We start from the raw sequence: 12,917 nt of genomic DNA, 5'->3' as shown, positions 1-12,917 counted from the left end.
GACTTAAATTTATTAACATGTTATCAATTGATAAAATAAAAAAATATGTCACTGAAAATAATTTTTAATCTACTCTAATATGTAATTTTTAATTTTCTAAAATAATGTAAGAATACTTTGTATTCTTTGATCAAACATTTGTCAATGTAATCAATAATAGAATTATGACAAGTTTCAAAAAAAAAATATTAGAATTATGACAATTAAAAAAAACTAAAAAATACTCTGCTTTTTAATAAGTTTTCATTATTTTCCTTACTTATGCAGAGACAGCTATCTTTCTTGCATTAACTGGATTTACATTGCACACCGCATCAGAAGAAAATTCAGTGGACCAAGAAGCGAGCAGGGGCACAAAATTTATATATCGAATTTTGAACTGTGATTAATATTATTTATGTGCAGGGATCGATTAAATATGAAACATTTTCCCGTTTTCCTCACGAAGCTGCATGAGAAGTCTCGAGATATATGTATACGTAGAAGAAGACAAGTGATAAACGCCATTGCCAACTGGCTTTTGTCTCGAAAAGAAAGAGATAACCATAACATTTTAATACCCACAAGTCCATAGAAAATAAGAAATCAACCCATGAGATCACCCTCTTTATTTTCACCTAAACACACTGCATGCATACTTAACGTCTACTGTAGAGAAAACATCCAACATCTACAAACGATCAAAAATATTAAATGCGCTTACATAATACAACTCATTTCAGGTAAAAATCATCCAAACTAACAGCGCTGCCATCAGTAAATCACCCCCGAACGACGTCGCTGCAGCTGCAGATTGACCGTCGTCTGGAGACGGAGCTTGATCAGACGGTCCTGGCGCTGCTGCCTGAGAAGGGCCTGGGGATGCAGCCGGGGGATTCTTGTTGATTGGCGTCGGAGCTGGACTTGGAGCCGCAGTGACTTGCTGGACCGGAGAGGCTGCGGGAGGGTGATGATGAGTAGTTGTGGCAACTCGAGACGGTGAGGGTGCGGGACTGTGTGTGTGATGATGATGAGTACTTGTACTTGTTCCAGCTCGAGACGGTGCTGGCGCTGGTGTTGTGTGATGATGAGTACTTGCACCAGCTCGAGACGGTGCTGGTGCGGGACTATGTGTGTGATGATGGGTACTTGAGCCGACTCGAGACGGTGCTGGTGCTGGACTTGTAATAGGACGAGGTTTGTGGACAGGAGATTGTGCTGGAGGTAAAACATGTGGAACTCCCTGGAATGGAGCTGGTGCCTGGCTCGAAACAGGACTAATTCCCTGGGATGGCCCTGGTGCCTGGCTCGAAACAGGACTAATTCCCTCGAATGGAGCCGGGGCCTGGCTTGAAACAGGACTAATTCCCTGAGATGGCCCTGGTGCCTGGCTCGAGACAGGACTAATTTCCTGGAATGGAGCGGGTGCCTGGCTCGAAACAGGACTAATTCCCTGGGAAGGCCCTGGTGCCTGACCCGAAACAGGACTAATTCCCTCTACGACAGACGGTCCAGGAGCTGAAGCTTGCTGGGATGGAGCAGGCGCATGAGTTGGAGATTTATGGGTGTAGTTTCTGGGTGCCATCACCAAGATAATAACCTTCTGCCCCTTTTGGCAATTATCGGCATGACCGCTGATAAAGAAAAAGAATCCCGAATGATCCAGATCGAAAGTGGAGTGATCGCCTTTGTTCTCCAAAGCCAGTATGGGATTTGTTTTGTTGCATGTGATGTAGCCCTCTTGATCAACTTGAAGAACCGAATCCGTTCCATTTTCGTACTTGAAAACTACAAGATTAAATTCACTTACACAATCAAATTAACTAAAGAAATTAACAAATCTACAGCATGCAAGTAAATAAAGATCGAAAAAAATAATAAAAAGAATATTACTGAGAGAATCGTGGACTTGGAAGCGGTTAAGTGAAGCCCAGTGATTGAAGGTCTTGGAAGGCTTCAAAGACCAGCCCTCTTTACCACCCACATAGTACTCCAAAGCATCAGATGGCTCCACCAAGCAGCCCACCACCATCACCACCACCACAAAGCTGAACCGCACGAACATGGAAGACGCCATATGTACCTGCGTGACACAGAGACACAGAGAGAGATCAAAAATATTACAAAATGTTATGTATGTTACAAATATGTTGCAGATACAAAAGGATGAGCATCAACTGAAATACAAAGGATGATGAAGAGTTAAGTAAACATGCGTCATGAGAAGACTTTACCGTTGGCGAGAATTGGCCGGAACGTACGTGGCGTCTTCACAGGCTTTCACCTGGCGCCCATGCGTTATGTAATTGTAACACTTATCGTCTGCATTCTCCTTTTTTTCCTTTTTCTTTTCAATTTCCCGTCTATTTATTTTCCTCGCTCAAACGAAAATTTTTAATTATTTTTCCTCCTAATGCAGCCAAGCTTCGAAACGGTGTCAAATCTGAAGTCGAGGAGTTCCCCGCTTTTCTTTTTCTGTAGTCTAATTTAATAATTTTAATGCCTTCAACCTGTATTGAGCATTAAAAAACGTACATATATATGAGGAGGTACCTCTTTCTCACAATACTGTAATTTCAATGCCTTCAATTTTTCTTTACTTTCACCACTGCACTTTTACACAAAGTACAGTTACTCGTATAACGTACGAAACTAAGTTATTGGGCATTAGTAAACGTAAATATTTAGTAAATTAATCACATTTAATATCAGTAAAACAACAGAAACTTATGGCAAGTTAGTCAAGTTCAGCATAGTTGGGTATAGAAGATACAAGTCCGTTCGGTTTAATCACTTTCACTCCCACAATTACACGTCTGACCCTCTTATGAGTCTGTGTGCTCTGCAGTATTTATTCATTTATCTACACTTAAACTCAATTGATAAAAAATATCCCTTTAATTTTGTGCATATGGTTTGATATCATTCCTGATTGATTTTCTGCCAGCCAAACGGAACATTAGTTTTTGGATATAATTTATAAAGGGGTGTTTGGCCCTGTTAACGAGAATGAAAATCTCAAACACATGTGTTGATGTATCGATTAGCAAAATGGGAATCTCGTTATCATTCTCATTTAGGGGATAATCATTCCCTTCACAGCTCATGGATACCCATTCTCATACCCTCCATTATCTCATTCTCAATCCCGATTCTCATTTCCACCCACAAACGCCCCCAAAGTTTTGCACAAAGAAAGTACTGTCCAAATTGCTATTACAGTAGTTATAAAACTTAATGCTATCAGCAACCAGCACATGTCCACCAAATATGCTTGGACACTTTCAATGCTGCATTCTTTGCATCTTAAATCTTGAAACTGTCTTTTTGCTGGAATTAGACTGTCCTCTTAGATTACTGTCTGTGTTGTGTGTGTGCTCCACAATTGAACCTGTAAAAGCCTGCACAGCACATATAAATTATATATCCAATTAAGGAACCTAATGTTAATTAGCCAATTCAAGCCACAATATGAAGTTCCAGGAAACCTGCCTTGCTACCATCAAAGTCCGCTTCAGTAGGACGAACAGATCCCTGTGAAATATCATGCAAATGTACCTGGGCATCAGTTTTTACATGACTGAAATTGTAGAAAGGGTAGTACAAGTGTAAAACATTCATGCACATATCATTTCGTTTAGGATGTTTGTAGTTGTAGACAAGGAAAGTAAACATCATAAATCTTAAGGGTACAGCACTGCTACAGCAATTGTACTTTTGTCGATCACGACCATGTGATGCTTATAGCCAGGCTACTCTAATGCAGATTCAGTTGCAAGTATCTCAAATTTTGAAAACAGGAACTTACCTCAAAACAGGCAGACCTTGTAAAAATAAGATGCTACGATCACCCTGTAAATATTTTCTAAGTTTACAAAGAAATCCTTTAAGTTCTCTTCTCATCCCTCCCTACGGTGTGAGTGGGTGGGGGGGCAAGAATGCCGCTAATAGGAAAAACATTATGACTTTGATTGCTAAATTACCTACACCGCATCTCACTAACTATAGTATATACGTGGAGGTTTTTGTAACATTTCAGGCTTCCAGCACAAAAGTTGAGGAAGAAAATTTTATTGCATATATTCTGATGTTCATGGCTAACCTCCACGTTTCATTCATTCACTTGGTAGATATAATGAATAAAGAAAAATGAAAAAAAAAATGGGAATTGGGAGCACAAACAAAGATAATATTATGGGATTTTTTACAGCAAGAGGACAATACCTCATTTGTAGGTGTGGTTTGCAGCTGGATTCTCTGTTCCTTGTCAGATATACTTGGTTTGCTCATAGCTGTATGTGTGTTATGCGGTCCACCTGAAATAGGAGCATGAAGCACAGAATAAATGAGCAGTTGATGAAAATGTGCATAACGAGCTTGAAAAACATGGCTTTATATTCAAAGATCATGCGTGTTTTAGCAAGCAACCAAGAGGTCTTCCACATCATAGTAGCAAATCACAGTTAACAAATCTTTCTAATAATACCCCTACAGAAACTGGATAAGTGATTAACTGAAATAGGACAAGAAGAGAGAGGTTTCTATCAAGGAAAGTAGGGAAGCCGGGATGCAAACTGACCTTTAAGTGCAGGTTGAAGCTTTGAACGTTCACTACTGTGAGGCAAAACTTTGGTTGCAGGTTGAACCTTTGAATGTTCACTTGTCCGAGGTAAAACTTTGGATGCAGGTTGAACCTTCGAAGCTTCATGCTACATTTTCCCATTCAAAAAAAAAAAAACTCAGCAAAATTAAATATATAAAGTAAAAAAGCTGATTCATAACAGAAACAGAAATGTAGTCAACTTAAACTCTAGAAGACACAGACAGAGCACATAAATGATGTGCTTCTTTCATTTAACTGGTAAGACAAATCTTGCTCAAGGAAATCTTCCAATAATCATCATTTGGCACTTTTAATGAGTAAAATACCAAGCACGTCTCTATGCATAAAGCGACTAGAACTTAGTTCAAAGATACTCGGTTCATTATTTCAAAACCCCAATGACTAAACAATACCTCTAAATTCTTTACTCTGTTATCCAAGGAAACCTGATTTCCGAGGTCTTTCACATCACCATCCTCTGACTCACATTCATCACCATTTTCAGCCTCAAGTTCTTCTTTCTCAAGCTCATCCATTCTGGAGAATAGACGAGCATATTCTTCATCTTCATCTGCAGTCTTCATGTCTGTCAAAGAAATATTGATATCCAATCAAAAGAATAACATTAACCGCTATATGGCATTTAACCATTGACCATATCATACCCTGATTCCTAATCAGTTCTAAATGGTCAATTAGCAGGACCTGATACATTCATACCTAGCCAAGTCATAAATCTAGTTTAGCAACATTTACTGGCAAAATTATCAAACGTATAGTACGCATTCCTTGGATGTAGAAGATTGAAGCTTGCAGGGTGTATACATCTTGGTGTTTTCTTTATATATATACCAGAGCAAGACTCGTTTAATATGATGATAGATTGACAGCCAATAACTTTACATAGCTGCCTTGTACATCAAATTGATAATTCTGAGCAACGGATGGCTAACTTAATGGTCAAAGTCAAACTTATTCTAGCCATGGAGGATCTTAATATTAACATAACAAGAAATTAAAGCTGTAAACATGCCTGCATGTGAGACAGTTTCTGAAGAAGCTTCCTCGATATAGTCTTCTCGTATCTCTACAAGACCTTCCTGTGTGCACCAAAATGGAAATGATTCTACATGTCATGTGCAGCAATATGCAATGTGGATTTTATATATTTATTTTTTACATAATCATACAGCAATCAAGACTCAAATTCATAGATTGCTAATATAGTGGATGGAAGCAAAAATAAAGACATAGAAGATAACTATCAAAACTGGAGAATTTGTTAAGCAGGACATGTTTTTGATATTCTAAGGTCGAGCGATAGTTGCCATAAATTCAGGTTAATTTCATAAACCGAGACATTCCAAAATATAATTCATAAACCGTATACACAACTAATAATGTTGATATTGGAAAAGATAACTCGAGTCAATACTAGAAGATTAAGAGTTGTATTCAGTAGAAGTGTGTCATGCCAACTCCACAACCCTACTAAAAATTGTTGGTGATGAGCAATATTAGAAGTGAAATCAGCTCCAATCTACTCACTAACAAGCCTGTAGCAAGAATTACTACTCATGCATAAACATTTATAATATGCATTACATGTTTCAGCTTCGTCATGTTGCAAAGTGAGTATTTTCACTAGATGCACATGATGCCATGATATAAAAAGCACATGGCCTTAAGCATTTACATGCACACTTAGCATGCAAATTAAAAAATTCAGACTTACTGCAGCCTCAGAGGCTGTTGCATCAAAAAATGAAGCTTCAGCCTTGAGATCTTGCATTACAGCTTTAATCGAATCCACTTGTGATTGTAAAGTGTTTCCTCTTCTCTTTAAAATCTCAGTCGTCTGTTTAGATGTTCTGTCGACATAGTAATTTTCTCCTAAGAGAACCTGCAACAAAACATAAATAATCAATAAACTTTGAATGAATCCTTACATAAAATTTATTTCGAATGTAAATGAAATAATCTTTCCTATATAAAACTGGTATTTCACCTGACTTTAATAATTGTGTGGGTGCCTAACTGGACGCAGTCAACTCCAAGAATATACCTCATAAAATTCTTTACATCTTTATAGGACAACTCACTTTGCACATATTGTTGTTTTAATGGTATGGTATACACATAGCTTAGAAATAATCTTTAACCTCCTCCTAAAAGTAAATGCATGGTCTAAATACATTTTCACAAGTGGTATGTTCGGATACAGATTGTTATAAACAACAACATAAAATACTTTCAAGTATAAGTTGGGTTCAAGTAAATTACTTTTCTTGGACAACCGGCCAGATTTGTTAATTTAAACTTCTGAATATGAGTAAGTAACATCTAAGAGCAAGTCCAATAGGTGTGCTAAATCAAGTCTTAAATCCAAAAATAGGGAATATGGGATAAAATTGCACTCCAACACTATGCTAGTGATGTGCTAAATCACTAGCACAAGCTTCCCCTTCCCTATTTTTAGAATATGCTAGCCACTCCTAAACTATTTTTATCATTAAAATATTCATTTCTCTCTCTTCTCCACATCATTTCCCTCTCTCCTCCACACCAAAGTTGTTTAAATTTAATATTATTATAATAATAGGGAATGAATATAGGGAGTACTATTGGAGCTCATGTGCTAAATCACTAAGACATATTATTTTATAATATTTTTAGGGAACCCCTTAGCATAGTGTTGGACTTGCTCTAATCTCCTAACACAAACACCCCTCGCGTCTCCGTTTTGCTTTCTCTCCTTATTTTGATAAATTTGATTTTCGTAAAGAGTAAAAATCAAAACTAGATTAAAACTATTAAACATACATTAATCAACAATTTAAAATTACACGAAGAAATAATCGAATAAGCTAACTAAATAGACATATTATAACCTTGAACTCATTAGTATGAATTATACGCCCGGGAAAAAAAGCCGCCTTACCAAACGGAACCTGTTGGGAAAAAAAACTACAATCATAATCACACACGAAAAAAACACGTATATATACATAATTGACAAAGCAATTGAGCGAATTGATCACCATAATATCGTGGTGAAGCTGTTCGGGAAGTCGCTGAACAAGGTCGATTACATTGTTGTTATCGGAGACGAACTGGTTGAGCTGATGAAGCTCTCTCTCGTGCTCGACGAGCGTGTCGAGAACGCGCTGCGAGGCTTTGCGAGCTTCGTCTGGGGGGAAGAGTGAGGCGAGTGATGTTACAGTGCCCTTCTTCTCGGCCTTGGCCATATAAAGTGTTTCTAGGGTTTAATACGATTCGATTTGCTGTTAATTCGCTAATTGTGATATCAATTGGATTCAACGGGGAGGATAGGCGAGGGTTTTGTGAGGGTTTGGCCGTTTGATTTTAAACTTTTCCAGAGCTTGCTGCTGATGGTTTCGCCCAAAATAAATGGGGGGTGGGGTGGATAAATTTGTATATGGGCTAATTTGGGGACTGAGTTTAAATGCGATTCAGGATATATTCCTGAATCTTTTATTTTATCATACAGATTTAATTCGAAACGTTGATTACATAATTTTATAATTTAATTTAAAATTATTACTTTTTAGTTAGAAAAAAAATTAGAATATGATATATTAAAATATGTTTTTATATTCAAATTGAAATTGTGTACAAAGAATTGAAATAATTATTTTAGTATCTAACCAAAGTCCTTCTTTGGTTAGACTTTATTCTAATTTTTCAACTTCAGAAATATAAACACACACTTCTATAATATTTAATTATCGGATATATTATCTTTTATGATTTTTAACTTATATAATTTTGTATATGAACTTATTTTCTTCTTTTTTCGTGTGTTTTTTTTCATGATCCTTGGGAGGTGTTAAATGGGTATTTTCCTATCAGACATTAAAGCATTATTATCTAAGCGTCCGGAGATATCTTTGCATGTCTTTCGGTTAGATGATAATCTTTTTTGAATGAATGAAATTCTCTGTAGCGGCTTATTGTATCTCGAGATACAACTTATCTACGAGTATGTAGATCCTGACAAAAAAAAAAAAGTATTATTATAGGATGGGACAGAAGTTAGAATATTAAACGATAATCATATGACCGGTGTTAACACAAATAATTTGTGATAAAAATAATAAAAATTATATTTATTTATATGAATCAAATAACTCCATTAATTCAATTTTTTTTCATCACATGGAACGATATTTACGCAAAATTATTATATTCTTTTTTTGTTATAAAGTTTATCAAGATATTTTTAATTTGATAAAATGAATCATGAGTGATTGATTATTTTCAAAATAATAGTATGCTATGAAATATTATCAGTTATTTATTCATGGAATCAATATTATTTCTTTTCACTAATTACACATGAATGTAGTAATATATACTCCCTCCGTCCCGGTAGATTATATACGTTTGGTTTGGACACGGAGACTAAGAAAAAGTGTAAAAAGTGAGTAAATTGAGATGAAAAGTGAGTAAAGTGGTGGGACCCATTTATATTTAATGATAGATTTGAGATAGTGGGGGAAAATAGTGGGTGTAATAGTGTTTATATTATTATAGAATGGAGATAGTGGAAGAATGTAGTGGGTGTAGTAGTGTTTTATATTATAAAAAGTTACTATATTTAGAATGTATAGAAATGATGGGACGTCCAAAAAAGGAAACTGTATAGAAATGAGTGGGACGGTGGGAGTATCATATAAAAAACTCAAATCTAATCACCACGCTGCTTGTCCAAAAAATTTAGATGAGAGAATATAACTACTTTTTCTTATTTAAAAATTTCCTTATTTAAAAATTTTGAATGAGAGAATATGACTCCTTATATTTGAATAGCCAAGTTTACTTAAAATGTCAGGACTTTTAGTCGGGGAGCGTTTGCAACCATTTTTAAGCCGGGTTTCTCGATTTATAAGTCAAAAGTATTTATTCGTACCGTTTATCTAAAAAGTTAAGAAGCATTTATAAAAATCTAGGAATACTAATTTTTTTTCAGGGCTTCTACTTATTTCCCAAACATTTTAATCACTTATGAGTATAATCTTGCTTCTGACTTCCACTTCATTTATTTATTCTAAGCAAAAAGCATTTATTTTAAACTTACTCAAACGACCCCTTAGAGTCCGTTTGGCTCCGTTTGGCTGAGCTTATTTGACTTAACGTGACTTATTTGATAAGCTGAGGGTTTAAGATGTCTGTTTAGGTGATTTTGACTTATTAATAACTTATGAGTTATTAAAAATATAATAATAAAAATAAAAATGATTTATAAGTAATTTATGACTTAGGAATAATTTTTATCAAGACAAAGTTAAAAAAAAATTAGTCACCGAAAAAAGTACCTCAAATTAACTTCTGGTTTTAAGTCAGCTTCTGGCTTATTTCTGATTTTAAGCTGACTTCTAACTTATTGCACAAACAAACATTTTTCAGCTTAAAGTCAGAAATGACTTAAAGTCCAGATTTTAAACCTAGGCAAACAGGCTGTTGGTTATGATTCAACTCTTACGCTTTTCTTATCAGAAAAAAGAACTTTAACTCTTCTTATTTTTATTAATTTAAAATATTGAATAAATATTTTTATAAAAACACATAAAATTAAAATAAGACTCCGGAGCAAGAAAATGTTTCCTTAATAACTTTAATGATCGTGTATCGACTAATTTAGAGCGATACCATTGAATATACAACTCTTTTATTTGAAAAAGACAGTAAGTTTAGTTGAAAAGTGTGTAAGGTGGTGGGACCAATCAAATATTTAATAATAGATTTGAGATAGTGGAGGAAAGTAGTGGGTGTAATAATGTTTATATTATTATATAATTGAGATAGTGGAAGAAAGTAGTGTGTGTAATAGTGTAAAGTAGTGTTCAAAAATAGTAAGTATGATAGGTTATTTTTTTTGGGACGTCCCAAAAAGGAATAACGGTCATATAAAATGTGACAGAGGAAGTAATTTTTAAATGGCTCGATTTTATATTTAAAATAATTGAAATACACAATCAAACATTTGTTCGGTTGCGTGGGCAAAGACATCATTGACTGTGGGCAAAAAAAGGGAAAAAAAGAAAATCCAAAAAAACAGAAAACAGAGCAGCTCGTCGCTCACAGGTTTAACATGCTGACACCCAGCCCCACAGGCACTCTTCCCCATCAATCTCACCTCCTTTTCTTCTTCTAAACCAAAAACCACACTCCACAACTCACGGCGGTGCTGATGTTAGATCCCGGCAATGACTTCCTCCCCCCACCAATCTCCCCCAGCATCTCCTCCCCCTCTTCCTCCGATCTCGACACCGAGTCCACCGGCTCTTTCTTCCCCGACCGCAGCACCTCTCTCGGCACTCTGATGGGCGTCTCCGCCTTCCCTCCCATCATCTTCTCCACCCCTTCTCACCGCCGGAACGCCGCGCCGCCGGAGAACAACCCCGGCAAGTCGAAGAAGAGGAATACGAAAGCGGCTGTGGAGAGCCTCCTCAGGCGCCGGAGGAGCTGGTGGGGCCGCCTGTGCAGTGACCAGGAGCTCAGGCCGTCGAAGCTCGGCGAGTTTCTCGAGGTCGAGCGGCGGTTCGGCGACGGCGCGATTTTTTCGGTGGATGGGGTGGGGATGGAGGTGGGAGGCTATGATCAGGGGATTAATGCCAATGGGAGGGTTTTGTTTGCGGATGGGAGGGTGTTGCCGCCGGCTACGACGGCAGGAGAGGAGTGTTCGCCGGCGGCAAACGGTGGCGGTGGGTTGTGTAGATTCTCGGTTTCTTTGCCGGGGATTTGTAGTTAGAGCAGAGGATAGGATAAGGAAGGAAAATAATGGATATTTTTAGTTGTGTTGTCGATAATTTAATTATTATTCACTTGTATAAAATATTCTGATTTAGATTAATAAAGGGCTTCTTCTGCTTCCTGATGATCAGTACCTTAAAAAAAAAAAATCTCTGATCAGTAAATTCGTGTTATTTGTTTATATTTTCATATATATAATAGAACTAGTGAAAAAAGCCGCGCTTCGCGGCGGCGTGATAAATTTTGATATGAATAAGTATTATAATAACATAGAAATTATTTGAGTCATCTTTCCGTTAAACATATCACAAATGAAAAATATTATAATTGGTATAAATATTTGTTTAAGTGGCCATCCTGTCAAACACAATACTAATAATAAAATTAGTTTGAACCTCCTTCCCGTCAAAGACAATATTAATCCATAATTATTATTTTTATGATAAAATTAAATACTATAATTTAGATCAAAATTAGTTTGAGCCGCTCTCTTATCAAACACAATACCAATAACAAAACATTATAATTTAGATATTAGTTTGAGTCGCTTTATTGCCAAACACATACTAATAAAAATTATTCTAATTATGATAAAATTAAAGATTATAATTGGACAAAAAGTATTTTGAACTGTGGTCCCGTTTTAACAAAAATATATACTATAACATAGATAAAAAATTATTTTAGCCACTTTCCTGTCAAACATAATACTAATAGAAAATTTATTATTATTTAGATAAAAATTAGTTTGGGTCGCCTCCCGTGCCCGTCAAACACAATACTAATCAACATTATCATAAAATCAATATATGATTCCTATTTTATATGTATTATTTTATATGTTAATTATTTTTATTTTTTGACTCCTATTTATTAGTTTAAAATTATTATTCTTTTATGGTTCTAATATTTTTGGTATTAGTTTTTTAATGATTATTATCTTTACAATCTTTTATTTTCTATTCGAAATTTATGAAAATTATAAGACTAAATCGGAAATAAAAATTGTACGTATTACCTTACAAATCTTAAATATAAATTGTATTTTATCTATGATTATTAGTTTAAATAAATATAATCATATTCCTTTTGGCATTCCTAGATAATAAAAAAATTGTATTACCTCTAGAATCTGAAAAAAAAAAGAATTATATTAACTTTTGAAATCCTTCAAGTTGATTTCTTTTAAACATAATCTTATTTCTTTTAGGATTACTAAATAAGAAAAGAATTATGTCATCTTTAGAATTCAATAAGAAATATTAAATAAAAAAGAAAAGAATTGTATCTTCTTTAGAATTCAATAAGAAAAGAATTGTATCATCTTTAGAATTCTTGAATCTGATTTTTTGAATTACAACTATATTTTCTATCCGAAATTTAAGAAAATTCAGAAGACTGGATCGAGCAATTATAGGACGCTCGCATCCTCCTTTATATATCGCGCTTCGCGGCGGCGTGATAAATTTTGATATGAATTAGAATTATAATAGGATAAAAATTATTTTGAGTCATCTTCCCATTAAACATATCACAAATAAAAAATATTATAATTGAT

General features: G+C 35.2%; 3 protein-coding genes across 4 annotated transcripts; 1 reads left to right on the top strand and 2 right to left on the bottom strand.

Annotated features, from left to right (window-relative positions):
- Positions 1-605: 605 nt before the first annotated feature.
- LOC108216113 (early nodulin-like protein 1) lies at positions 606-2,184 on the bottom strand. Its single transcript, XM_017388792.2, has 2 exons — positions 1,873-2,184; positions 606-1,767 (listed from the first exon to the last, which is right to left on the bottom strand). Exons 1-2 carry the CDS (start codon positions 2,054-2,056, stop codon positions 719-721), a joined length of 1,233 nt encoding a protein of 410 aa, XP_017244281.1. The 5' UTR covers positions 2,057-2,184; the 3' UTR covers positions 606-718.
- An 805-nt stretch (positions 2,185-2,989) lies between these two features.
- On the bottom strand, positions 2,990-8,033 carry LOC108216114 (uncharacterized). 2 transcript variants are annotated; one of them, XM_017388793.2, is made up of 9 exons: positions 7,624-8,033; positions 7,474-7,533; positions 6,318-6,485; positions 5,616-5,682; positions 4,996-5,168; positions 4,559-4,688; positions 4,204-4,295; positions 3,472-3,513; positions 2,990-3,380 (listed from the first exon to the last, which is right to left on the bottom strand). In XM_017388793.2, exons 1-9 carry the CDS (start codon positions 7,828-7,830, stop codon positions 3,264-3,266), a joined length of 1,056 nt encoding a protein of 351 aa, XP_017244282.1. In that variant the 5' UTR covers positions 7,831-8,033; the 3' UTR covers positions 2,990-3,263. The 2 variants fall into 2 exon arrangements, with proteins under 2 accessions (XP_017244282.1, XP_063948632.1); XM_064092562.1 differs by having other exon boundaries at positions 3,017-3,380; positions 3,472-3,537; positions 7,624-7,970.
- A 2,576-nt stretch (positions 8,034-10,609) lies between these two features.
- On the top strand, positions 10,610-11,483 carry LOC108216457 (uncharacterized protein At3g17950). The gene has a single exon (XM_017389222.2). It carries the CDS (start codon positions 10,797-10,799, stop codon positions 11,355-11,357), a length of 561 nt encoding a protein of 186 aa, XP_017244711.1. The 5' UTR covers positions 10,610-10,796; the 3' UTR covers positions 11,358-11,483.
- Positions 11,484-12,917: the final 1,434 nt, after the last annotated feature.

This window comes from Daucus carota, chromosome 4, assembly GCF_001625215.2.
Source record: "Daucus carota subsp. sativus chromosome 4, DH1 v3.0, whole genome shotgun sequence".
Lineage (NCBI taxonomy): Eukaryota > Viridiplantae > Streptophyta > Magnoliopsida > Apiales > Apiaceae > Daucus > Daucus carota.
This window is presented reverse-complemented; position numbering and strand designations above follow the sequence as displayed.

Bases quoted from the DNA above. Each gene is read 5' to 3' on its own strand.
- LOC108216113 (XM_017388792.2), bottom strand. From the start codon at position 2,056: ATGGCGTCTTCCATGTTCGTGCGGTTCAGCTTTGTGGTGGTGGTGATG. The intron at 1,768-1,872 runs GTAATATTCTTT...TTAATCTTGTAG, and splicing joins CCAAGTCCACGATTCTCTCA to TTTTCAAGTACGAAAATGGA.
- LOC108216114 (XM_064092562.1), bottom strand. From the start codon at position 7,830: ATGGCCAAGGCCGAGAAGAAGGGCACTGTAACATCACTCGCCTCACTC. The intron at 7,534-7,623 runs GTGATCAATTCG...TTTTCCCAACAG, and splicing joins AGCTTCACCACGATATTATG to GTTCCGTTTGGTAAGGCGGC. The intron at 5,683-6,317 runs GTAAGTCTGAAT...TGGTGCACACAG, and splicing joins CAACAGCCTCTGAGGCTGCA to GAAGGTCTTGTAGAGATACG.
- LOC108216457 (XM_017389222.2), top strand. From the start codon at position 10,797: ATGTTAGATCCCGGCAATGACTTCCTCCCCCCACCAATCTCCCCCAGC.